The sequence below is a fragment of the Manis javanica genome, chromosome 4 (genome assembly GCF_040802235.1).
Source record: "Manis javanica isolate MJ-LG chromosome 4, MJ_LKY, whole genome shotgun sequence".
NCBI classification, from domain to species: Eukaryota; Metazoa; Chordata; class Mammalia; order Pholidota; family Manidae; genus Manis; species Manis javanica.
The window spans coordinates 95,493,491-95,521,209 of NC_133159.1; the positions used below are offsets into that span (position 1 = coordinate 95,493,491).

The 27,719-nt window shown below is 37.2% G+C and overlaps 1 protein-coding gene across 4 annotated transcripts in view; it reads right to left on the reverse strand.

Annotated features, from left to right (window-relative positions):
* Positions 1-1,253: 1,253 nt before the first annotated feature.
* The window catches only part of HIPK1 (homeodomain interacting protein kinase 1), a 46,028-nt gene continuing 19,562 nt past the window's right edge, over positions 1,254-27,719 (reverse strand). For 3 of the 4 annotated variants that reach the window (XM_073234397.1, XM_037005371.2, XM_073234396.1), the window contains exons 4-16: positions 22,901-23,020; positions 22,012-22,098; positions 21,118-21,302; positions 20,658-20,820; positions 19,554-19,779; positions 15,561-15,682; positions 14,494-14,628; positions 11,767-11,909; positions 11,179-11,361; positions 10,562-10,768; positions 8,812-9,053; positions 7,046-7,176; positions 1,254-5,949 (exon numbers count right to left, since the gene is read on the reverse strand). In XM_073234397.1, coding sequence (XP_073090498.1) covers positions 5,461-5,949; positions 7,046-7,176; positions 8,812-9,053; positions 10,562-10,768; positions 11,179-11,361; positions 11,767-11,909; positions 14,494-14,628; positions 15,561-15,682; positions 19,554-19,779; positions 20,658-20,820; positions 21,118-21,302; positions 22,012-22,098; positions 22,901-23,020 — 2,433 coding nt within the window. In that variant the 3' untranslated portion in view covers positions 1,254-5,460. The remainder of the gene's footprint in view (positions 5,950-7,045; positions 7,177-8,811; positions 9,054-10,561; positions 10,769-11,178; positions 11,362-11,766; positions 11,910-14,493; positions 14,629-15,560; positions 15,683-19,553; positions 19,780-20,657; positions 20,821-21,117; positions 21,303-22,011; positions 22,099-22,900; positions 23,021-27,719) is intronic. The other variant, XM_073234398.1, reaches the window with a different exon arrangement.

Genomic DNA, 27,719 nt, shown 5'->3' on the forward strand with positions numbered 1-27,719 from the left:
TCCCAGCAATAATAGCATGGATTGTTTTCTGCTGTGTTCTGTGAAAGCTGGAAGCAGCGAAGATGGTGTTTGAGAGGAAGAGGTGGGAGAAAAAAAGCCAGTTGTCTGTACCACCTTCTACAGCTCATTGGCGCCATCTTGTGCTAAGCACCTGGATTAACAGGGAAACCAAGGTTTTAGACTTCACCTCACGTGGAAAGTTTTCCACCAAAGCAAGCCAAGTGGGTTGAATTCATAGGGATTTTCATCATTAAAATGTAGATTTCCCCACAGACTACCCAATTACTTAGGGGCTATCCCATATCCCTTTGATCTAGCCTAAGGAAGAGATAAAAATTTATTAACCGAGATAAAAGCAATTAAAATAAAAAAAGATGATTTAGTAAATTAATCTTGATTACCTGGAAGTGAGACTGACATAAGAGCCTTTCTGTATGGCTTTCCTTCACCCGAAAGCTTATATGTATATTATTACCAAAACTGGAGGCTATTCAGCAAGTTCACCCTAACTTTACATTCATTTATTTATTTGAGGAAAAAAAAATCTGAAAAATATGTCGCAGTCTAAATAAATAAATGTACTCTGACATCCTTACTTATGGGAAAGAACAGATTACTGATAATTTCCCTTGATTACAGTCCAACAGGTCATTTCTAAGTGCTTCTCATTTCTATATCCCATCTATGACTGCAGGAGCAAAATTAATTAACAGCCACTGTAAGGTAGACTGCACCTGAAACACATGTCAGAAGTCAAATACAGCATTTATTCAGAGAGCTGCAGTGATTAATCTAGCCAAATCTCTAATTCCTTATCAAGAGACGATTTATTCACTCTCAAATCATGAGAAATCTGATCAGAAGTGCTCCTTCTCTAAAAGGACTAAGGTTCTAACAGTGCAGCTTGAAAGGAGGGAGAAATAGCATCATCTTCTGGTGATTCTTATTTTCACTTGCTGCTTTAGCTGTTGGTGGAACACGCTAGGACACAAACTTTAATCACCCTGTGTCAGAAGTTTCTGCCTCTTTCAATGGGCCAGATCCAGCTGATCTATGTTAGGGCCCAGGACACTCCATTCTCAGAAAGTGTTCCCAACCAACCCCTGTTCATTTCTACTGTGGAGGTTTGTATGAAGAAAGAACTTGTCTTCATACATCTACTAATGTTCAGATACAATGTATTTAGCCACACTGAAATGTCTTTGTTGATCCCCTTTGTGCCCCTATAACAAAAGTCAAAACAACGACGTGAATCAGAAAATTTACCCATTTTATTGATGCATTGCAATTGCTCTACATTTTACCATATTATGTAGAAAATACTGAAAATACAAGCTACTTTGTAAAACCAAAGACAAACATTGAATCCAAAGATAAACTATGTTTTACACAATGGACCCTTTCCCATAGTTAGTATTAAATTTTAAATATCTATTTCTTTTGTTAAAATGATTATTTTACATACTCCCTAAGTACATCTGCATTACAAACATAGCTCAGTAATTCTCAGAAACTGGTTCTAGAGGCTTGTTGTAAAAGGAAGCACACAAGAAAAGGGAGAAGACAAAAAAAGTTTATATCGCACACAATAACTAGCATATCAAATACATTAAATAAAGTTGGAATTTCATTGCAATATCAAGGATTCAAAGCAGAAATACTAACATTACATATAATGTACTGCTACATGTAGTGAGATTATTTTTCAAGCTGAAGTAAAACCACACATTATATAAAGTTTAGCAACAAACAACCATGTAGACATGCTGTACCATCCATCAGTTAAAAAAAAAAATCAAAACAGGAAGCAAGCTTGGGCCATTCCTATCACTGAGAGGCAATTTCACTTCCCACCCTAAAACAAACCATCCTAAACAGTGGGTTTTTGCATAATAATGCTGAATAAAACACACATCACTGTGCTTGCCGAGCTGAGGGCAGTCAAGCTTGGCCCCTCTAGTGGAGGACGATGGATGGCCAGGACTGTGTGAGGCGGAGTTCTTATTCTTGGGGCTGGCGGCTAGCAGAGCACTGACAGTACTGCCACCTCCTGGGGGACAGTAAGAGCTCCAGAGTGATCGAGCGTCCTGAGGAGTCCAAAGTGGCTGTACTTACCCCTTCCCTACTTTCTCTCTCACTCTGAAGGGGAGAAGCTGGAAATGCAAATTCTTAAAGGACTTAAACCCTATAACCGGTCTGAAGTCAGGCCTCTATTACCCAGGTCAGCGACTCAAATCACTCAATATACAGGGCTTTCCCCTCCCGGTCAGGGCCGACAGAGGGATGGAATCTAAAGTCACACTGAGCACACACACATTCAGCAGACACAAGTGAATTTTTATCTTAGTAAATCGAAAATGCCAATTTGCAGACAAAGACTGAAAATCTCTAAAATTCTTAAAGCCAAACACTGCTAGTAAGATATTAAGGTAACAATACAAGCTCTTGGCATTGTCTTTTCCCTGTGAAGTTAAGACTCGTATCTTAAATTATATATTTATTGGACTGAGGGGCAGGAGTGTTTTGTATTTCTTTCCCTGCATCTCATTTTACAAAAACAACAAATATTATCCCTTGTGGAGGAGATATCAGGAACAGAAATGGTTCCATTAGAAACCAGATTTGCCTTTGAGCAAGAAAATCCAAATATGCTTGGCAAAAAAGGAGACACAAAGATCACACATGCTGACCAGAAAACTGCACAACACTAGCGACAGAAACTATACAAACTGCTCGGGCATCCTGACTAATAGCACTGAAGACACAACTCAGTACAATGATAAAAAAATAGAAAACACCAACATGTTCCTGGTGGGCTGTACTGACTATCTGCCCCATCTTGAAAGCCCTTACTCCTTACAATGAAGAAACTCCGAATACCATGACAGCTCATCGGTGTCCAACCTAGTACATAGCTTGCTGACCAGGCTCCATGAAATCTCCCATCTCCATCCTGCACCTCCTTGACACCATCTTACAAAGAACCAATCCTAGACTTATCCTTCAAATATACCATTTTCAATTCAGGTGGAATGCTTCTATATCTTAGGGTTAACCTTCTTCCCCCAAATCTTTTATGGGCAGGAACATCCTCACCCCACTACCCTCTAACTTGACCCAGATCCATGTAGGAGCTGAGAGTACATGGACAATTTCACAGTTTGAAGGGCCCCAAGAATATACAAGTTGTTAGAAAGAAACTTCAAAAGCCCAATGACTCAACAGGCTTTGGTTCCTTCCTAGTTCTTCACCGGCTAAGAAACCTTTCCATGAGTTCCCTGTCAACAGTGGCATCACAAAACTCCTCCTCATAGTATGGGGACATGGTAAGCAACACAACAGGCTCTTTGGTATAAACACATCTATTTTATATTTTTTTCCAACAAGCAAATATTTTACCAGGAATGTCAACTATTTGCAGGAAGGACTGCCACATGGGAAAAGGAAAAAAAGAAAAAACACATCATTCTAAAGGTGATTGCACATACTTACAAAAAAGAAAAAAAATGCATGCTTAATATTGGCTTGACTCCTCTCACCTGCTTCCCAAATTCTCACAGAAGCAAGTAGCAATGAACAGTGAGAGAGTCACATGGGGAAAATGCTTCTGTGAGAACTCAGGTGTGACTCAAAAATGGAAAGGGGTAGAGGTGGTGGTAAAGGAGAAAAGCTGCTTTTATTTTTCAGTGTCAGCAGGGAAACTGAGAACAATGCATTTACACAACACAGCTACTAATCCTCTTCTGATAAATCCCAGTGAACAGCTTAGGGTCCACGAGGGCTTGCTGGTCCATCCTAAGGCAAGCTCACTGTAAACTCTATTAACCACTACATTATATCATATAAGGCACTACAATAAGGGAAAGAGGAGAAAGGGAAGGAAGAGACAGACACACACTGAACAACTCCTCACCAGACACACCTGTGCAAAACAATTCCAAGGGTCTCTCCTTGCAGGCAATGCCCCTGCTCATTCAGTACTACAGTAATATGCTCTAATATAACTGCAATTAGTTCACATACATTCCACCAAGTATCAGTTCATTTTGGTTTAAATACAATGGAGACAGCAATTCCATCTCCGGGGTAACACTGGAGGATCAGATACACACTAAATACACAATTCAAGTGTAATCACTACACACTGGATTACAAAGAACATTTTGGGTTAGCAGGAAAAATTGCTTATATTTTTCTAATCAATATGTACATATTTAATTATGCAAAATATTAAAACACCACCATTACAAAACTTCTAAAATATTTTTAAATTCAGTAATAAATTTTTAAAATATTTTTTGCAATTCCTACATGCACTTATTGTATAAGTTTTAATAAGAGAGCATTCAATTTGCTGCTGGCATACAAAGGAAGCTACTTTAAAGTATAAAAGCTATACATAACGTTCTTATCTGGTCTGAGATTCTTTAGCTTTCTCCCCAAATAAACCACATCGAACAGAAGGGAGAGATGAGGCGAAGGGAAAGAAGGGTATTATGAAAATTCATAATAATCTTTAGGCAAAGCTCATCAATGCCAGTATAGCATAATACAGAGAGATTTTGCATATAATAAAACCACCACCACCATACAATAATAACCACCTTAATGGCTTTTCCAATAATAAAATTTAAGCTGAATCCGAAAGAGAAGGACTTTTTAAAGATAATTTAAAAAGAATGCACGGGGCTTCATTTAAAAAGCATACCTGGTACTTTCATGGTAGGTATGGATTCTCTCACACTAAATTACCAGCAAAATGGTGAGCTGCCTTTTTTAACACTACAATAAATACAAGAGCATCTGAGAATCCCAAAAGTAACACAGTCATGTGGAACCAGTTTTACAAAAATAACAATTACCTATTAAGTATAATGTGACATGAAACAAAACTAAAATACTATAAGTTTAAATGTACCATAAACAAAGGTAAAATTTTGAGGAGAAATGCCTGATAGTAAAATACAGACTTGTGTAAGCCACTTTTAAAATAAGCAATTAAGTCTTGGTTTTTAAGCAAGCAAAAAGTAATTTTTCTTTTCTCACTTGTTACTAGGTTTCAAGTCCTCCTATCAGCATTTTTCATCTGACCAGCAATTAAAATAAAACAAAGTCAAATAATTTTTAAAAGCATTTATAGAAATCAAGTCAGAGAGAAAATATTTTTCAAAGGTAACTTCAGAGTGATCTCCCCTTCCTTGGTAACTGCAGATGGGCATCTGAACTCTTCCAAATACCAAAAATGCTGTCACAAAAATAAAGAATTAAAAAATAGGGCAGACTTTGGGAGACTACAACAATGCAGTCAATGCTGAGACAGGTTCCCCAGAGAAAAATCTTCTGGTTCAGTGGCCCCTGCAGAACAAGGTGTTGGCTAAGGAGTTTCAAGAAAGGGCATGGGAGGAGTTCATCATATAGCCCAGTGCTAAAACTCAGGGCCTCCTCCTTCATGATCACCCACTACATGTAGGAGTACTGGCTGATCTTGGTAGGACTCAGCGGATATCCAGTATAAATTGCTGAGCCTCGGGAAGACCCAATGTAGGACTGGGCAGCAAACTGGTGTTGGTACTGAGCAGGGGCCACATTGGCAGAAGTAAGGAGGCTGGGCCCAACACTAACAGGGGCCTGGTGCACCAGAGTGCTAGGGTGGGTGGTATAGGCTGCAGCATGCCTTGAGGAGCCCTGTGGGGAGAAGAGATGAGCAATGGAGCTGGTGGAGCCCAATGCAGCAGCAGAAGTGGGGGCAGCATACGTATACAGGTGAGGCTGGCTTGGCAGGTGAGCAGGGGCTGGAGCGAGGTGTGGGTGCCCCACTGAGTGTAGGGGGCTGCCATGCTGGAAGGCGTAGGAGGCCTGGGAGAGTGGAGTCACAAATGCCTGCTGCCTGCGGGAGGCAGGGTTGCTGCTTCTCTCCTGTAAGGTTGGAGCTGACGATGACTGCTGGTTCTGGAAGGAGGAAGAAGGATGTGAGGATCTTGAGGTCAGGATCCTGAGAACCAGAGGTGCTCTGGTTCAGAGCACCAAAGGCCAAGTTGAGAGTTGAGGTTCTAACTTGTGCTGCTCTGGGCTGCCACAGCACATAATCTCCCAGACTGGCAGTGCTTTTAGAAGGTAGTCATCAATCCCCTGCCTCTTGGCAGAATAGATCTTAACCTGGCATAGATAGCAGCAGTTTGCTCTTAAGTAGGCAGAGGAAAGGGGGAATCAAGAGTTCATAGGGTTACCCACTCCTGAAAGTAATAATTGTTGCCTCAACTCACCCTATTCTGGCATCAGTGAATCTGAAATTTTCCTAACCTTTCTTTATTGACATTGTTTTCTTTTGTTCTCCTCTAAATTCTTCACATCCCTCTTGAATTGTGCATCCTAAAACACACGCACTAACTCGAATTTACATTTTGCTTGCATATGCTTTCTCTCTCACACACACACACACATGCATGACAGAGTTACTTCATATTTACACTTTCTCACTACTGGTAGATACCATACAAACACTAGAATTTTAACTGAAGAAAATGTGAACACAAACAGAACAGTGACCTTCCCCACCCCATCGGAAGATCAGTTTATGGGGGAAGAGCCCCAAATCCCAGACTCAGGCAACATATAGAACCAGTTGAGGAAGGGGCCAGAAAGTTTATCACTGTCTCTTACCTGAAGTAATCAGTATGAAGCTCAGAATATTTATAATTTGAGAGATAAAGGAAAAGAGTCTGGTCTCAAAGCATGCAGCAGTATAGGACCAAGCATGGACTAAAGCATCCTAAGCTCTTTCTAAATCCTGGACATCTCTTTAAAATCTTCCAGGATAGATCAGGGAGGTCTGATGGAAAGCCTGAGATGTACGTCTTGAACACACTTACAGAGGGAATGGAGAGACACAGCACATGCAGGTATGATGCAGGCCACAGAACACTGAACTGTTTGACACAAAGGGGCTTCATTTGTCTTTATTCAGCTGTCCAGCCAGAAGCAGGGTTCTCCAGAGAGTAACAATAGAGGAGGCCCCAAACAGAAGGCAGCAGCCCCTCGCACTTACCTGGCTAAGGTTGAGTGGCTGTGCTGCACTGGTCCCCCCACGTTGAGCCCGATACCCAGTGGGGGTGATACAGCATCCGGATGACGGCACACTCACTGAGGCCACTGGCTTTGTCTTACTGCTCAGGAGACCTAAAAAAGGGTCAGGCCTTAGTTAAGAGTAGACGTCAGCTCAGTGTCACTGAGGAAAACCTCAGGTGGTATCACCTTAATCAGCCTACGTCTGTGTGAGGTTTGCAAGAGATAAGGTTTTATGTGTATCTTATTTCTTCCATTACATTTATACCAGAAATTATCCATTCATTTTCTGTCTTGCTACAAAGCTCCATAAAGTATCTTCAAAAGGTTCACGTTAAGTAAATATTATCTAATCCCCTGTAATGTGTAAGGTACTACTGTGAATGCAGACACAAGTAAGACACAAAGGCCCTACCCCCAAGGAGCCCAGAATTTTATATAAGAAGGGATTAAACAAGTATAGAAATGACAAGGTGAAGCTGAGTAAGAGACTGGTAATACATTGGACACTTAAGGGTCAAAAGGTTTTAAGGGAAGACAAGATTTTATCTTGCTGGGAACTCACTGTCTTCTAAGAAACTGCAGGGCAGTTGAATATAATTAAGATCAATTTTCAAAATTTTGCTTCTTTCCATGGTCCACTAGGAAAATTAGAGTATTTATTCAGTGAATTGTGGAGTAACTGGACCCAGAGTATTCACAGTGGACAGAGCTTCTAATAATGTTCAGTAGCCTGGCATCAGGAAGTTTTGTCTGGCCTACAATGGTACAGTTACCTACTTCTGAGGAGAAGAATGACACTGAAACTTAATAAGACACCCTGAAATCACAGCCCTGTTTATATCTCTGGCAGTAACCTAATTCGCAGTAAACCACTAATTAACACAAGTACGGTAGAGATAGCTATACCAACACCAAAAATTCACATCCCCCTCTCTCAGTATATAGAGTTGCCACTGGGTGACAGCTGTCTAGTCTAGGACTATACCACCTCTAGATGGGGCCATATGATTAGTTTTCACTATTCCTAGGCTACAGATATTAAGAAAGGTGTGTGCCTCCTCCAAACTGCCTTTTTCCATTTCGGACGCTGAGGATTCCGAGGCTCCGATGTTTAACTCACTGTAGGCCTATGCATAGAACACTTGCACTGGAAAGTGATGTAGGAAGTCAGCCCCTACTATGTCAAGCCAGGGAAACTGGGGACTTGTTACTGCATTTGTCATTACCCAACAACTGAACCAGGGAGCCTAAGTCCATCATCTAACAGAGCAAAAAAATGGAGGTAATTTGGTTGATAGTAAAATCCACAAAAACATCACTGCTATGATTATGGGTGAGAAAAGATTTAAGTACATATTGCTTTCCAAAAAAACCTTTGCAGTCATTTTTAACATTATCAGTTCTTGTCCACTTCGATTGTCAAATTTCAATCACCTGTGGCAAAAAAAAAAAGTGCCTGCTAATTCTCCCTGTCATACAACATATGTCTTGTCCATCCATCTCATTCACAGTGAGTGTATCTGGGACTACAAACTCACTTTATTATTAATCCAAGCAAAATAAACATAGGAAGATAAATTGATGGCCAAAAATAATTTCACATCACAAGGAACTCTTTTCTTAACTGAGTAATCTTTAAGAAAATCTGTGCCACTGGTGTATAGCATTGGCGTAAGTAGATTATAGCAACATATTAAGGATACATACATCAAAGAAGATTTCAACTTGAACTGTGAAGATACTCACCTGAGGCCTGTGTTGCTACAGTGCAGTTCCCTAGCTGAGTTTTCAGGGGAGGCACAATGATGGTGCGGGTGCCAGTGTCGTCCCCCACTGCTCTGCCAGGCGTCTCCAGGAGGGGCCCACTGTTGCCCCGGAGAGCACTGAGAGTATCAGCGGAATATGGGCTGCTCACGGAAGAGTCAGAGTCTGGAGAGTCATTGACAGTGACGTAACTGATGACATTAGACCTTGCCTTCAGGCCAGAGCTGGGGAAAAGAAAACATATGAGAATCCAACCCCCTTTTAGCAGTGTTTCTTCCATGATCTCCGGTCTTTCCATGACGGTGACAATGACAGTAGCAGTATTAAGAGCAGCAGCAGCAAGCTTGAGAACTGACGCATCCTCTACTCTCACACTCTACATACACCTACTGAACCCTCACAACATTTCTGTGACGTAGCTACTATTATGCCCATTTTGCAGATGAGGAACCTGAAGCAACTTGCCTAAGGTCAATGAAGACAGGACTTAGACCAGGACAGAATGACTTCAGAGAACACACCTCTAACAACTATTCCATGTTGCCCTGCAGCCATTCCCATTCAGTTATTTCAATAATATTTTTCAAATACCACTTCATTTTCATATCACCCTGCTATAATATAAATGGTTCCCTATTATTTCTAATCAAACTTCTCCCATGTTTTTTTTAAAAAGTTCCTTCACAAACTGATCCCCACCTTACTAACTTTAGTTTTTCCTTATTTTAAACAGGCTTGGTTTCAGTCACAGCAATCTTGCTAGTTACATAATTTTGCCATGCCTAGGCCTCTTTTCCTCACTGGGAATTTACTTTTTCTCATCCCCATATCATTTCAATGAACACTTTTAAAACTTAGTTTCAAGTCTACTTACCATTCGTAAATAGCCATTTTGAAGTACTTCATTCTAAATTTACCCTTCACTCTAAACTTATTCAAGTTGATTTCAACTTCATTTATATATGGTTCTGTAAAGTCTCCTAAGTTACTTTCATGTGTGAATCTCACCTCCTTTGGTAAAAGCAGGGTTAGTCCCTCTTCTATGTCTCAGCATCACCCAAAGCCCAATGAAGAATACAACAGAGAACAATCAAGGCAACTGACTATGTTCACACCAAGACAGAGGCGTTGTACCACAGTTCTTAAACGTATCCACCCTCTCTTAGTGAACTGCCCAGTTAAGGACTTGGATTAACGTGCTGCAATAAAATGAAATAATGTGGTACTTAAATTCTTAAGCCTTCAGACCATTCAGCAAAAGGGGGTAAAGAAGGTAGTCCTACTTAAAGTTCTACCTCCTTCAAAGAAGCCTTCACAGATTAAGAAATTACATGACTTTCAAGTAATGTTATATCTACTTGGCTTATTTCAATTAACCGTTGTTTATATGTTTCTATTAAGGTACCTGAGTTTAGACTTTCTAAGGTTCCTTAAAGGCAAGGGACCATGTCTGTAGTATAATGTTCATTCCAAGCCAGAGAACTTAATATACACCTTCTATATAACATATCTGAAAGACTAACTTAGCTAACGAGCATATATAGTATTAGAGAAAACCTGACAATGCTCACTTACGGAAACGAGTGTTTGGCCTACTCATCCAAGGCCATGATTCCAAAATACCCTTTGTTAGTTATTCCTTTCATAGCCAAAACTGGGCCACTGGCCTGAAGCCAACACTCTAAGACCAGGGTAGGAGCCACCAAGCCAGGTAGCCATTCACCTGTCTTACCTATTGGGCTTATATTTGTTGTCTTCTTCCTCATCAGTGTCACTGCGGATAGTGATGACACTCACAGGAGGGCTGGGAGTATCTGGAATGATGATTGGCTGATGCTGATCCTGGGCTGGGACTAAGGAATTATAAGAAGATGCGGTGCGGAGGGGACTGCTCCCAACCAGAGAATAGACTTGAGAAGGCAGAACATCCAGAGAGGATCTGCAGAAAAAGGTTACAAGAAAGACTATTCAGTACTTGGCCACAAAACTATACATTTTTACCCCAGAACTCTTTCCAACTCGCTCTTTGATTCTACCTAATCATTAAGTCAATACACTGAACTACAAAAGTTCTAATAAAAAATAAATGAACCACTCCAGCCAGAGAGTTTTCAGGGACAAGAACACCAAAATACCACATAAATTTCATTTTTGTATGCCCTTTACCCCATGGTTAAATTTCACTCTGTAAAGTGGGCAATACTCAGATGAAAAGGTTAGCTCCTCCTCAATTTGGCAGCTACTTGCTGCTTCAGACTAAAAGACTCTAGACCACAATACTCTAAATGCCTGGCACCATGTCTCTCAAACTGGCACAGGTTTAACTTATCAGCTCTCACAGAGACTTACTTAGAAGACACTGGAGCAGATTGCTTATTCTTCTTTGAAGGGAGGGAACTGGACTGTTGCTGTCTGACAACATGGGCAACACCAATGTTCAGGGGCTGAGCAGTGGCAAGTGTCACATGGTTAGTCAGCAAGGATGGCTGCTGCATGATAGCGCTGTACTGGCTGCCGTGAGAGTGGCCACTCCTGATCAATGGAAAAAAACAGAGCAAATGCCTAAAACACTGAGAAATCAGGACCAGATAGGTGTTAAGAGCACTTAATACAACCAAATATAGCTGTGTTTTATTTGTAAAGTTGGGCACCTAAATAACAAGGCTTTAGGTTTTCACTGTATGGTTTCTAATTATGTAAGACCTTCTTTAAATCTGAATTAAACGACTCCTGTTCGTAGAACGTATTGTTTTACTGTAGTTAAAGGTTTCTTGTAACTCCATCTCCTAGGTTGATATGGGTTCTTTCCTTAAAGAATTTCAAAGATACAGCTTTCTTTTCCTTTATTTTCTTCTCAGTCTCACCCTATTGTCAAGCACTCCTACCCTAAAGGCTCTGCCCTTGCAAATCTCCCAGAAAGGATCATAGGGCACTTGCCTCCAGTCTGTGAGCTGCTGGCCACTACCCATGGCCTCTGGAATCACTGCTGTGGGCTGGACAGAGTTGTGCAGAGCTACCCCAGGCAACTGTTGCCAAGTTGAAGGCAGGAGAATTTGTTGGGTTCCTCCCGGCCAAGCCTGCTGTAAGGAAACACACACAAAAAGATCCAGACTTGACTGATTCTTGGCTTTTTCTTCTGTTTTTTTAGATGAGAGAAAAATTTGTATCTTAAAAGAAGTTGTTGTAGATTGTTAACTTGCAGAGATTAAAAAGAAAAGTCAGGGAGGCTCAAAGTTACAAGTCTCATGAATAAGGAAAGAAAACACACTTCTCTTGACCACCTCCATAACCTGACTACCAGGGTATTAAAGAAAAGAAGATCCTTGTGGTTAAGAATTCTGGCAACACTGCAGAGGAAAGGCATCTGAAAGTTCATAGGTAAGTTCTGGCTAAATGCTGGAGTATCATTTTTGCACAAAGATTCTAAAAATATCCCTAGAGAGTTAAGATGGTTCTCTTGAGATTAAAAATAGGAATTTGAAAATTTTGAGTGCCAATCAGATACGACATCTGGTCAATTCAACCCATAAAACAAAGGGGAGAATTGTTCCTTTTTAAAAGGGTGGGACTTGGAAAATGGAGCTAGATGTGGATGACCAAAGGCCAAAGTCCTCTGGCAAACAAGCCAACGAGAGCAAGAGAAAGCTAACTCACCATTTGTAGTCATACGATAGAACTAAAAAATAAGGCAATAAGTAAAATATTTAGGAAATAAATGTAGAAAGCACCATACTTTGTGTTTAATAGTAACCTAAAATAAACTGTTTTATGTATCATTTGCAGAAACATACTTCAACATAAAAACTAATCACAAGAAAATACATCATTTCTAGTTTTTAACAAGCCATGTCACTTGTAATAGACAGCAACAAATGTTTTCTGTACTTCCTACAGAAATTTTGGCATTTTCTTAAAAAAATGGGAACAGATTTGTAAGTTTCCTTTTTAAACTTGAATTCTACAGTACAATCACCTACAATGCTTGGGTACACACGGTTCTATTTCTTGAATTTCAAACTGCAAGGCCATCAATACACTGTTTTAAAAATATTTCTGCAAGTAACAGATCCACTTGTTTCAAATACTGGTTCCAAACAAGAAGCCTTCAAAGCAGAGAAACTGCAAACATGCCTGCTACCATAAGCAGAATTTAAAACGAAACAAAACAAAACAGAAAATAAGAGAAGTATGTTAAGTCACACCATGCGTCTTTCCATATAAGCCAACACCTGCACAAGGCAAAGCATGTAGTTTAATAGAGAGCAAGAAATATTCCAAACGTGAGGCAGAAATCTGGCGTTCCAAGCGACGAACTGTTTTGACAGAGAAAGAACAAAAATGTGCAAAGCTTAGCAAATGGCTAGTGCAAACTTAAGAGAAACAGCAAAGGAGAAGTGTTAACTGACATTTCCAACTTCTAAGTTAAAATCTGTGGCTTGCATCAATCAAGTTGAAAATAGATATCTGACTCCCTTGTACTCAGGTTTTATGCTTAGGATATCATTAATCTGGAGGTGACAGAGACTTTAAACTGATAACCAAACGAATTCCAACAACTAAAGTACATTTCTGGAAGTGTTTTCACTCATGGGTCCTTAAGAAACAACAGAAGAAATTTAAAGCCACTTTGAAAGATACAGAAGTATCAGGATTCAATAGTATCAATTAGGCTTTCAAATGCTTACCTAATTTTAATGCTGGATGGCCAGTAAACAATTCTAACTCCCCCAAATAAACCAAAACATATCCAAAAATCACTCTTAAGATTATAAATCCTGAAATACACCTCAAATTCTGTTTGTCCATTTCCTATTTCTAAGTCCCATAATCCTACACCTGCCACTGTATTTAACAACTTTTCCGCATGATTTTTGCAACAAAAATACTATATTTGCATAGTTTTCAGCCATATTTTCACCTTTGTATAAAGACCTATTTGTAAAATAATTAATTTCTCCATTAACCCCTAAAAATAAGTTCACCTTTAAATTTCAACCAACAAATGAGATAATGATCTGAAAAGATTCTGAAGGGAACACCGTTAAATAGAAGATATAAGCTAACACTGATCATGAGTGGCAAAAAGTTACCTTCATCTGTTCATAGAAGGAAAGTTAGTATCAACTGATAAAGCAATAAAGAACACCTTAAACATTTCTACAAGCACAAAAGCTTTAGGAGCTTAAAGTAGCAAATAAAGAAGGAAGCTAACTTGCCAAGGAGTTCAAATTTTGGCCATCCGGGTACCAGTAGCAGAGCCAAGCTAAAGGCCATTTCCTTCATTCTCAAGATCAGAAGGTAAGAGCAGAAAATTGGTAACAGTGTTGAAGCTCTTCTGAGGCTACACCAAGAGCTTTTATCACCCTAGGCTGGCAAAGAAGAATTAAGGGATCTTAATTCCTCAGAGCCACACTGAACATCAAGGTCAAACAGTGCTTCAGCAAATGTTGGGGAAGAAAACAATGAGACATTAAAGGTATACAGCAAGAACACAGCCACAAGAAGGCACATGCTTCCATGCCCTCTGCAAAGACTAAGTTAAAAAAACTTCTTTTGAAAAATGAGAAAACCAGAAGGAAACAGAACAAAAACAAACAGGAAAAAATAAAAAAGAAAGAAACCAAAGAAACTCCGTTAGTAACACAATCAAGTGAGGGGAATTACCAGTACAGCGGCAGTCTGTTCAACCAGTGCCGGCCGGCCGGCTGCGCAGCTCAGAGTAAAGGGCACCGCATACTGCGGTGTGATGGTGGCTACTTGAGGGTGGAGAGTTGCTACCATTAGTGGTGTACAGCTTCCCTGAAATGTAGATTAGGCAGGTGAGTGAAACAAATATGGAGGCAGGTTATCTGGATTCAGAAGGGTTCTCATTCCCCCCAAGTTATTACCAACAGTAAGCAATCATTTCATATCACCTAAAATGCGTGTACCAAATACAACTTTTCCCTTCAACTCTGGATAGCATTGGTCCAATGCCACTAAAGCAAAAAAAACCCCACAAAAAACAAAAAATATAGGAATCCTTCTTGAGCCAGATTTAGAGGATTAGTTTTACAAAACTCAGTCAACAAAGATATGTATTAAGAATTCCTCTCTTCCTACTCACAAAATAGGGGTTTGAAATTTCAGAACTTCCTAAGTGCCATGGATGGGCCACAAATGTTTACACAAAGAATTGAAAATATGATACTTGTAGCCAATATGAATACTTCATGGTTTTCTTGACCATCTTAGCTGCATGTTCCATGGCAGGTATGTAAAGTTTTAAAGCTTTCTACAACCCAGTTACACATAAGAAATGAAGGCATATAATAATTGAAGAGGCATCCTGATATGATCCAGCCTCTCAACCATGATGAAATTCTCAAAGACGGAGCAAAAGGGGAACCTTTTATTTTTAGATGTAAAATGTTGATACATTTGTGCTATAGCTTTAAGAGGGCCAAGATAAAAAATTAACTTCATCACACAAAATTAAGAATAAATTTACTGAGAAGTTGATTCCTCAAAGTCTACAGATTTCTACCTGCTAGTCTAAGGAAGACAGCAGCTGAGCTGCAGTGTTAGGAATGAGTACCTTGTTCCATTATAAATGTCGCATTTTAAGTCCACTGAATCATGACCAAGAAAGATCTTAAAGTCAAAGCAAATACCGTTTTCTAGAAAGGACAAAATATCTGATTCTCAGCAGTGCTCAGCACTACTGAGTGCCAAGTTGCTTTGGGTTTTACCTGTGTCAGAACTCCAGACTGTATCTGTAGTGGCTGAGCAGCTGGCGCCTGGGGTACAATTGGCACAGCGTTATCCATCCTCACAGGGAATCCAGAATGCTTTGTTGTGGCTTGTAGTCCAGCTATAGAAAAATCACAGTAAAATGCTTTGCTAGGTCTGGGGGTATTTGGGGTTTCTGTTTTCAGCTTTCCTGTTCAAATAATCCACCACCCAGGTCTTAGTTATAGACACTTACAGGAATTTCACAGAAGCCTAGGGAGTAAGAGGGATCAATTGGTTTGGTTCCCTTCAGGTTAGATTACTGGGAAGATGTTTACTACAGGCAGGGCTGGTTTAAAGGATCTCTAAAATTTTTTTATCCTACAGAGCTACAAACAACACTCATCACATTCCCATTAATCATACAAGTAAAACAAAAAACAAAAAAACAAAAAATCTTCACTAGTTACATTGACCTTTAATCCAGTGTGGGGGGGAACTTGTTTATTTTTTAAATGTTATCTATTAAAAGCAAAGATTTTAATACAACTTTTGGCTAATTAAGAAAAAATTACGAAAAGCTCAATAATTTATCATCTGAGTTAACACTTCCAGAATACTTTAAGGGGATGTTTTATCCCACTCCCCTAAAATATAACCTAGTACATAAATTAGTCATATATTTCATCTTTAACCAGTAAGTGAACAGAAGAAAATCATGCCTAGGATAAAGTTTTTTTTAAAGTAGATACTTTGTGGTTTACAGAAACACTTTTTTCTACTTATTTAAAAAATCTTCTCTTGTCCCTGACAGCTTTCTAATAATATTAAGGCTCTTTTGTGTCTAATGAACAGCTAGCAAAATCAAGAACTTTTTGCTGTTTTTAAAATAGTGACCATGTCTCATTTATTATTTTATTTATTATACTCTGGGCACAAATGCTGAATAAATGTTACCTACAAATGGAATTTCTCATTCTGGGGAAAAAAGAGGCTCAAGATAGTTCTCCCTTCGGCCAAGAGTTGAGAAGAGAGCCTTCAAAGCTTTCTTTTAAACTTACTATATCAAAACTCTCAATGTAGATAATTTAAGTTTCTACTATACTTCTAATTCACTAATGCCTACCTACAGTTTTGTTAAGTGAGGATACAACACTTTTTAATTGGAATACTCCAGTGACACTTTCTATGCTATCACTAACTAATTTCTCTCAAATTACTATGAAGGTATCAAATGAACATAACTAATACTTTAATACCATTATTTTCAGCAAGTCTCATTTTACTTTTCAGTAAATTTAAGTATTTTAGTAGTAAGTTTTCATATAGAAAAACACACCCAGAAATGTACAGAGATTAGTAAAATCAGAATTAAAACACTTTAACAATAGATTTTTTTAAAGTGCTGCTTAAGTAAAAATAAAAGGTAAAAAAATTCAAGGTATCCAGATAAAAAAAACTGCCAGCCATTCTTCCTAAAGCATTGCTATCTAATAAAAAAAGCTAAGCAACATCAAAATTCTTGTCTATTCTGAGGACACATGGCTAACTACAAGACAATGTTATTTCAATAGCCTCTTACAAGCTGATAGGAACAGAGGCAAATTTAAGAAGAAATGTGCACTACAGAAGCTCATCTATGGGTCCCCAGGTAATGAAGTAAAAGGGGACAAAATTACAGAATAATAATTACAACTGAGTAAAATTTATATTTATTTTGGTCAACTGGAATACTATACAGAGTAGTATTTATAGCACTGACCTACAAATGTGACTCAAAGTATTAGATTGCTCTAGTAATGTAGGCTATGCCTCAGCAGTCAAACTAGTTTAAAACTAGCTTGTAAAGGGAACCAGAAGTGGAAACAAAGAATTAACAAAAGGCAACACTTGGAGGTTCTCACTAAACCCTGGACTAAGAAGCATTAAAGTTTTGTTTCATTTTGTTTTTTTTATTGAACACAACCTTTAAAATAAAAAAACATGAAAGTATTGATAGAAGAGTAAAACTGTCTCATTGATGAGGGCTTTTTTTTTCCTCTAAGCATAAGCATCTTCTAGAAGAGCAGATGGTGAAAGAAAAGTAGGCAACCTGTAATAAAGAACTGCTGGGCAGAAACCAGCATATGCCTGTGGCTGGCAAATCAAATGACAGATTCTTTACAGCTATTTTTGAGTTTAAATACGAGAGGTAGTATAGAATAGTATTTTTAAATACATAAGCTATGAAGCCCCCTGACTGGGTTCAAATTGAGGTTCTACCACTTATAAGTTATAAAGACTTTGGGCAGATGAGGGAATCATCATGATCAATTTTCTCATCTATAAACTGGGCATATGAATAGAATGACATTACCCATTTCCTAGGGTTGTCTGTGAGGATGAATTAATACATGTAAAAGTGCTTAGAACATTATCTGGCACGTAGTAACGCATATTAGCTATCATCATCCTTATCACCTTAATTTAAAAACTCCCTTTATGTAGAAGTTTTATAATTTGCTCTACATAGCTCCTAGATTGTTTAGACTTCCTAAACAGGAAAAAACTTTCCAAAGGTTATACTTAATTATACCAAAAGGGTTTATACCACTTCCCCATCTAACTCTTCAGTTTACATTTTCTTTTGTTAAAGGAACTGAAAAGTTCTTGCACCCCATCTCTTAAATAATATCTGAGAAGAAGCAGAAAACTTCAGTCTCACATCTGAAAACTGTTCCAATGAAACTCAACTGGAAAAGTTGAGGAGGAAAGAGGTAGCTAGTTTGCTAAGTTCAGTAGAAAAATCACTCAACATATAACCCAAAGTATGGAATTTAGTACTATGAAGCATATGCAGAAAATGATCTGATAAGTTTGCCTAAATTTGCATTTACAGGTTTTGGATCTGCCCCTCCGCACTCCCCGTAGTTTCTCCCTGGTTTACATCACTAGCGTCCTCCTGTCCCCCCAGTAATCTCTCAGTCTCCCCTAGCCCCTCTTTTTCTTGTGCTTGCTCTAACTCTGTCAGAAAACAAACAAAAGAGCCACAGTCAAAAAGTCACTCAAGTAAAAAGATAAAAATGTTATCTGCTTCTATGTAAAGTGCTATGAGAATCCTGAATCCTGGTTTACTCCTGCAGGGTACTGACACTGACTTTCTCTTGGAAAAGTCAAGTGTGTCATCAGAAAAAATTTTTTGATTTAATATTTTAAACTTTATTTAAATATCAAATAATTTAACTTAAATATTTTAACTTAAAATAATTTAACTTTTTAAATGGATCACCAGATAAATAAATACACATTTCCCGTATTTCAGAAAAAAAGGGAACTGGATAGACTGGATTACAGAACAAGAAAATGAGGAAGGATGGGAATGTGAAAATTACAATCTTATTGCAACACATGGGGTATAAGCCTTATTCTTCAGCTATTCTGTTCCTCTGTTGATGGGAGTTCACAAGAATATGATTCATAAACTGAAGCATATAATCTTAATGCCCTGCCCACATATGCACCTCAACTTGTAGAATTTTCAGTTCAATAATCTTTATTTCTGAATCTAACTAGAAGTTTCCACATTCTTAGACATGATTTTAACATTTTAGAATAAAATTACTTTTTATATGAAACACTAATTTTATTTTATAATGAAATAATAAAAGTATGATATAGTATACAGAAATTCTATTTACAACAAATTTGCTTTCAAAATGTATATATTCTGCATATTCAGAGATACAATGCTTATACAAGATATATGACATTGGTACAAGGTCACAAGAGCAGGAAACTGTTAAATAAGGAAATGTTAATTGAGCTCCTGTAGTGTGTTAGGTAGCAACATAATTAGATAAGTAACCAAATGTAACAGAAGGGTAAATACACTGTTGATTTCAGTTACCTTCATAATAAGATAGAATTTAAACTTGTCAAAGATCAAAACTGAAGAACTAGATACTTAATAAGTATCTCCCTAAAGCGGATAGATCTATTCTAATACCATATGATACAGGAGTTTCCCCACTTACTCTGAAAAGCAGGTGGACATACAATAAATGTTTGTTGAAATGGATCCGTCTGAGTGCAAATCTGGGTGGTTCCAGGCTGCAAGGAAACACCCTGCTGGGCAACTCCAGGAACTGGTGCTGCAGATGATGGGTACAAAGCTGACTGGTAGTTTAGCAGCGAAACATCTGAGTTAGCCAAAGAAAGAGTAGCAGCAGCTGCAGTAGAACTGGAAGCTAGAACACTGGCCTAAAAACAAGAGTTACATAGTTGTATATGAGTACAAAGTGGGGATAACAATATTTTCATGCACACTGAATCTACCCAGAAAATCCTAAAACAAAGTTTAAAATGTAACATTAACTGTCTTTGAAATAATTCTCTAAGAAATGTTCCCAATCTTGAAATTTAAGGCATATTATAAAGTTGAATAAAAAAACAAAGAATAAAAAAAAATGGGTCTGTTGACCCATTAACCACTTCCTCCTCTTTCTGTGCAAAAAGTTGCTGGATGTAAGATCCCACCAAATCTAATTTAAAAAGTAGACCTAGCTAAGAAATTAGGAAGCTCACATCTTCAGAAACAAACGTAAATGTAACAACTATCACTTAGTTTAGCAACCAAATGCAAAACCACTCTAAAGTTAATTCCTGGAGACACCCAACTGAACTCATAGACACAGAGTAGACGTGGTTGGTAGGGGCATGGTAGGGATGGGGGGAAGAGAATGGGTCAAAGGGTACCAACTTCTAGTTATGGGTAAGTTCTGAGGATCTAATGTACAGCATGGAGAAAAAAATTGTTGGCAACACCCTTCAATCATATAATGAGACATATAAAATCATCCTAATGGAGAAAAGGAGTCATTTGACTAAAGTCAGTACAACTAATAGTAAGTAGTACAGCACCCAGGGTGTGTTTACTGGGCTGTGCTGACTGTGAGAGCACAGGTTAGACCTTTATGTTTCATTTGTCAGCAGGTGCCTCGAAGGTATTAGCAGCCTACCCACTCCTCGATCACTTTTGCCAAGTAGAAAATTAAGAAGCAACAAGAACACCAAAGCAAAGACTGATTTCTTTACTTCACTCACTTAGGTCTGAGTTTTCAAAATTATTTACAGAATACCTGATTGTGCACTGTATTGAGCTGGTTGCTGAAGCTCATAGTTAGATTTGTGCTTGTATTTGGGGCAACGTGCGTAGTGAAGGGACTCTTGATCTGACTCACTGTATCATACATGTGAACCCTCCGTTTGCAGATCTCCATGTTCTGAAAACAAGACTTAACACTGAAAAAAGAGATTAAAGATTCACTGAAAAGATAGCACATAACTCAAAATGAACACAAAGTTTTTACCCCCTGAGTACTTTTAGATAAAATGAATCAAGAGCTTTTATAACCATAAAGAGGAAAAATAAACATCTAAATTTTAATGCCATGATTTTTCACTGTGAAAGACATGCATCAGTGAACCAAATATGCAAGTACCAAAGCTGCTGCTCACATGATAGTTCCATTCAGCTATAAGATGATAACAACAGAGAACCACATCATAGCAAAATGCCCAAGACCATACCATACTCACTGATTGCTATGTGGAAAATCCAGAAGGTGAGTCATTGTCACAAACGGATGGTTAAGAGTTTTCAGAGGAGTAATTCTCTTATCTGCATCAATTGTTAGCATTTTTTTTAACAGATCAATGTATTCTCTTCTATCCGCCTTTTCTGCCAACATGTCTGTTCCCTCTAAGTCTGTGGACATATTCACCTGCCAAGGCAAAATTTATGAATATTATACTTCTTCACTTAACTTTTAATGCTGACACTAAATATCTGCCATATATGCATACACATACACATACACACAAACACACACACACACACACACACACGGCTCCAGAGGAAAACTTGAAGAAGTTCTTTTTATTACAGTATAGTCATTTTCACAACTGGAAGCTCTTCTTACACTGACTAATTAAAATCTTCAGTTTGGAAGAGTTTGTTGGTAGAATAAAGCTGATTAAATTCTTTTCATTTTCTCAAAATCAAGTTAAGCAAAAGTGACTATTATTACTTTTCTATTGTTGAAAATATTAAAAAACATAATTAGTACAAGGTGTTTTAAACAGAGTTTGGAACATAACAAGCATTCAACAAATGTTAGCTCTTATGTAAATAGTTATTCAAGTAGAAAAAATGTCTAAGAAAGAAACCATCATAAATAATATTTCAAAATACTGACGTGCAACAAGACCAGTTAACAGCAAGGGAGAAATACATAATTCTACAAGTATCCTTTGTTAGTATTCAAACATTCTTTTAATACAATGGCAGAATATTAATGTGCTTTTTCTCTAAAAAATTAAAACATGCTAGAAGATAACAGATTAAATCTATCTTTTATATAACCAATGGAAGTGTGTCTCTGATTAAAGAGATACATAAATGTCTGGCTTTCAGAAACTTTCTATACTCACCTGAGCCATGTCGTCTAAGCAATTAAAAATGTACTTTCGAGCTTCTTTTGATTTGATTCCAGTCTCCAATTCATGTTCTTCAGGTGTCTGTAAAACCAGATTTATAAAAATTCTATCTGTACGTTATTTTCACATTTTATTCTAAATTAAAGCCAGAACACAAAGACATAAGCACCATCACCTTACAAACCAGAGATGGCAAACACGAAAGTAATTTACAACCAGATAATCTCCCAGTAGAAAGATGGGACCTTGATATCTGGCTGCCTTTCAACAGTGGTAAACATGCAAACGATGATATAGCAGAGCTCCTGAAGAATGTTAAGTAAGAAGGGACATGATCATTTTTCTCTTAAAGCTACTTTCTAATGAAATGATATTTCAAATGCTATCAGGCTCAGAGGCAGACAGTAGCAGGGTTATCAAATTACTGATATCTTTCAAGTTAAAGGAGTAGGCTCAGAAGTAAAAAGCAGACATTGTTTCAAGAAAATGTATAAAGCCTTAATATGGCCAGTTAGAAAATGATGTTGGTTTTGTTATGTTTATTGAAAATTCCCTAAAAATAGTCATTACTAAATTACTCTACTTCTCCCTCACTTAATGGCAAGCATTATTCTCCATAACTCCTTCTCAGCTGCTGATTAAAATACATAAAAATAACCTCTTCCAACTGAACTGACATTTAATGTTTTACTTTTTAACTAAGGATAAGGCCGAATGGGTACAATGAAATAATTTTTCAAAGTATTTCCTCCTGCAAACATACATCCCCTCACTCCCCAACCTCACACACCTTCTTCTCTCCTCCAATTCAAGAAATTAGTAACTAAATTTAAGGGTGGGAGTGAGAAGTATGGAAATGGGTAGTACAGTAGGAGAGACAGACCTTAAGCCTCCACAGTGGGTACCCCAAATTAGGATCTCTGTTGAAAAATCTGGTTGTTTTTGTCCCAGCACTGAGAAGATATTCAGCTGGTAGGCCTTGTGTTTGTGAAATGTAACGAATCTGAAACATCAAAACCATCAAAACACTGATTTAGAATGAGAAGGGAAATTACTAAAAACTTGTACATTAAAATGTTATTAGCTCTAGCCAAAAAAAGAAAAGGTACTGCAAAGAAATTAACTCTTTGATCAATACAAAAAAAACTGATTTATAAATATATATATATACATATATATATGTGCTAACCCACTCCCAATAATTCCCAAATATTTATTCAGTTTTAACTTCCACGTTACTGTATCTGTTATTTACAAGGAAAACTCAAAGTTTTGAAAATTTCAGATGTAACTATTTTTGCTTTTTTGTAGACTTCTGATGCAAAGTGTAGAAAACTTAAGGAGATTTCCAGGATAGAACAGAATAGTTTCCAACAAACTATTCAAGGATCACCAAGGGTTTTGTTTTGTTTTGTTTGTTGGGACATATCAGATTTTTAAAATTAGGAAAAATTTCCCATACACCTCTTTAATCTTTGGCCACTCGAGATCTTAACAACTGCCTCTATCCTATATTACCACAGAGGTTCTCTCTCACACTATAAAATTAAGCACTTAATTTAGCTTCTCCATCCCTGTATCAATAGAGGGCAGATACTATGTTCATTCATTCAACACTTATTGAACACCTATTATGAAATAGCCCAGCAGTTTAAAAAATGTGGTCTAGGGACTTTGGAGAGTCCCCAAGATTTTTCAGGGGGTCTATGAGGTAGAAACTATTTTCAAAGTAAGACCAAGAAGTTATTTGCCTTTTTGATTCTCTTTTCATGGGTATATAGGTTCCAGAAATGATGTGTAATGAGGTCACTGCTCTGATGACTAATGAAACATAAAACATATGCTTCTATACGCTTGAGTTTTAAACATTTCCCTGTTTTACTGTTCACAGTTGTGTTTCCTTCCACAGTTTTCTCCACCCAGGAAAGCAACAGAAGAGGCAATTTGCTTCTCTCCTCACTATTGAGAGCAATATAAGGGGCAATTTTCTTTTACCATCCCTATTCCACATATGAATGTCTATACTAAGATAAAATTAGAGAAAGAAACTTGTAAGCAAGGAAATAAATCTTACTTTCCTCTTCTCCCCACCAAAATCTTCAGTTTTAACTTCTAACACAGTATATATTAATAGATACAAGCTATATAAACAGACCTCTTTGGTGTCCTTAACAATTTTCTAGTAGTGTAAAGCAGAGGGCAGCAAACTATGGCCTATAGGCCAAGTCTGACCAGCCATCACTAGGCAGTTTTAGACAACAAGCAGGGTATTATTCTGAATCTGTGGCAGCTATGTAACAAGAAACCCAAATATAAAATTAGCAAAATAGAAGCAAATTTTAAAATGTGGGTAAGAACATTTTAAATGTAAACTTCTTTTCCATACAAAAAGGATGAACTTTTTTTAATCCAGGATAAAATCTATATAATGAAATACTATGCAGACATTTAAAACGATTGATCAGAAGTATGTTTATTGACATGTAACGATATTCCACAAACTACTAAGTAGAAAAAGCAGGTTACAAATTATATATAATCTCACTTAAAAAAATATTTACAACATTTCACTGATTCTAAAAGGCCCTTTTATCTTACATTAATATCCTTGAAATCAGGAACTGTCTTATAACTGATAACTATCATAGTTACATGGCAGCATTCTTTCTTAGCACTACAGAAAAATGGTGCACCTTTCAACCAATGATGTGTTAGATTTGATGAAATACAGTATGTATGCTCCTCTACTTGTATATGGAACCTATACTTATATATACTATATCCTTAACTTTATATATGGAACCTAACTATTTACAGCATATATTCATCCTTTCAGCAAGTCCTGATTAAGCCAGGCAATGGTGATTTTAAAAAGACATAGTTCTTGCTCCCATAGACCTTGCAGTCAAAGGAGACAGACACCGAATGTTTAATTCAAACTGAAATGACATTCTGAAAGAAATAAATAGGTCTCTAAAGATACATATCAACAGGAACCTGACCTAAACTGGGGCTTGGTAAGGAAAAGCTCCTTGAGGAAATGACACTTTAGCTAATAAATGAGCGGACACTGAGTAAATGAAATGAATGAGTGGCGGAGTAGCATTCCAGACTATGAGAACAGTATGTGCAAGGATCTATGCTGGGGGCAAGCATATTCTTAAATAATGATGAAATGATGCCAATGGGGCTAGAGCATTAAAAGCAAGAAAAAGTGGTGTAAGCCATGTAGGGACACAGAGGTCATATTAAGGTTTTAGCTCTTTATTCTAAAAGTGATTGGAAACCACTGAAGAGCAGGGAACTAGGATGATCAAATTTGTGTTTTGAAAAATCACTCTGGAAAGAAGACAAGAGGGAGTCCAGAGTAGATGAAAGGACACTGTCTAGTAACCTAAGTAATGAAGAAAGCATGGACTAGGATATTATGCAAAAAAGAGTATAATCAAGAGGCATCAGGACATAAATGGTCAGGAGATACACATGTGCATGTATACACACTGCAAACTATATTTTTCCTTCACAGAATTCCCTCAATTGTATTATATAGTTATTTACTTCATGTCTGTTTCCTGTCACCAAACTAGAGCCTCCATGAGGGCAAGGACAGTGTTTCATTCAGTACTGTATCCTCAATGTCAGAGGAACTGATACAAAGTAGATACTCAATAAACCCATGATGAAAATTAACAAACTATATATATAATGTAAATGCAAAATATATAAAAATATAACAGGTTACCTCTGAGGCACAGAACTACAGGAGGTTGAAATTTTTGTCTCTTGGATTTTTCCATCTTTTGTAATTTTTTTACAATGATGCATTTTGATAATTAAAACATTAAAAATTTTTAATATTATAGAATGAAATAGTTTCATTGTGAAGGTGGAATGGGAAGCCATTATAATCCAGACATTGCTTCCCACATAGCTTAAAATAAAAAGCACAACAAAACCTCCACATCAATGCAAACAAATAGTATAATTGCCATTTGTTATTTTAAACAATTAAAATGTTTCCAGCAAACTTGAGGCCATTAACTAGTACCTAGAGAGGGGGGGGGTTCCTTTGACTTCAAGACTCACAAACATCTGCTACAAAATTTCAGCTTTTATGAAAATGCTGATATTGATAGCTGATGTCATACTTTATGGTGAAAGACTGAATGTTTTCCCTCTAAAATTAGGAACAAGACAAGGATTTTCACTCTTGCTATTTCTATTCCACACTATACTTAAGGGTTCAGTGTAAAGCAATTAGGCAAGGTGAAAAAAAGGGAATCCAGCTCGGAAAGGGAGATGGAAAACTGTATTTATAGATGACAAGTTCTTGTAGTTAGAAAACTGTAATGAATTCATATAAAAAATCTATTAGAACTATTAGAGTTCTATTAGAAAACTATTAGAAAAGCAGTTCAACAAGGCTGCAGAACAAAAGATCAATTACGGAAGTCACTGTATTTCTATATACTAGCAAAGAACAATCTGAAAATGAAAGTAAAAAAAAATCCCATTCACTACAGCTTAAAAAAATAGAATACTTAGAAACACATTTAACAAAAGAAATGTAAAACTTGTACTATGACATTACAAAACACTGCTAAAGAAAAACCTATTATCTACAGATTCAATGCAATCCCTATTTTTAAAAAAATCCAATGACCTTTTTTTTGCAGATAAAGAAAAATCTACCCTAAAATTCATATGGAATCTCAAAGGACCCTGAATAGTCAAAACAACCTTGACCAAAAACAAAGAGAATTCACACTTTCTGTTTTCACAACTGACTATAAAGCTACAGTAATTCAAACAGTTTGGTGATGGCATAAGGATAGATACAGGATACAGATAAATGGAATGGAACTGACAGTCCAAAAATAAATCATTACATTTATGGTCAATTGATATTTGACAAGGATGCCTGGAAAAATTCAGTGGAGAAAGAACAGTCTTTTAGCAAATGGTGTTGGGAAAAAGCTGAATTATCTACATGCAAAGAATGAAATTGGACCCTTTCTTACACTATTTTTCAAAAATTAACTTAAAATAGCTCAAAGACCTAAATTTAAGAGCTAAAACTATAAAACTCTCAGAAGAAAACATGAGAGAAAAGCTTCTTCATGATGTGGGATTTGGCAATGATTTCTCGAATATGATATCAAAAGTATAAGCAACAAAAGAAAAAACAGACAAATTGGGTTTCATTAAAATTTAAAACTTTTGTGTAAACAACACCATCAACAGAATGAAAAGGCAATCCCATGGAACAGGAGAGAGTAATTGCAAATGATGTATCTGATAAGGGATTAATACCCAGAACATATAAAGAACTCCTACAACTCAACAACAACAAAAAACAACCCAAGTCAAAAAGCGACAATGGACTTTGAACAGACTTCTCCAAAGAAGATACATAGATGTCCAATAAGCACATAAAACGATGCTCAACGTCACTAATTAGAGAACTGCAAATCAAAACTACAATGATACCATTTCACGCCCATAAGGATGGCTAGTGTTTAAAAAAAAAAAGTGTTGGCAAAGATGTGGAAAAATTCAAACTCTTATGCATTACTGGTGGAAATAAAATGGCATAATCACTGTGAAGAACAGTCTGTTGATTTCTCAAAAAGTTAAACAAAGAATTACCATATGACCCAGCAATTCTACTTCCAGCTATATACTCACAAGAACTGAAAACA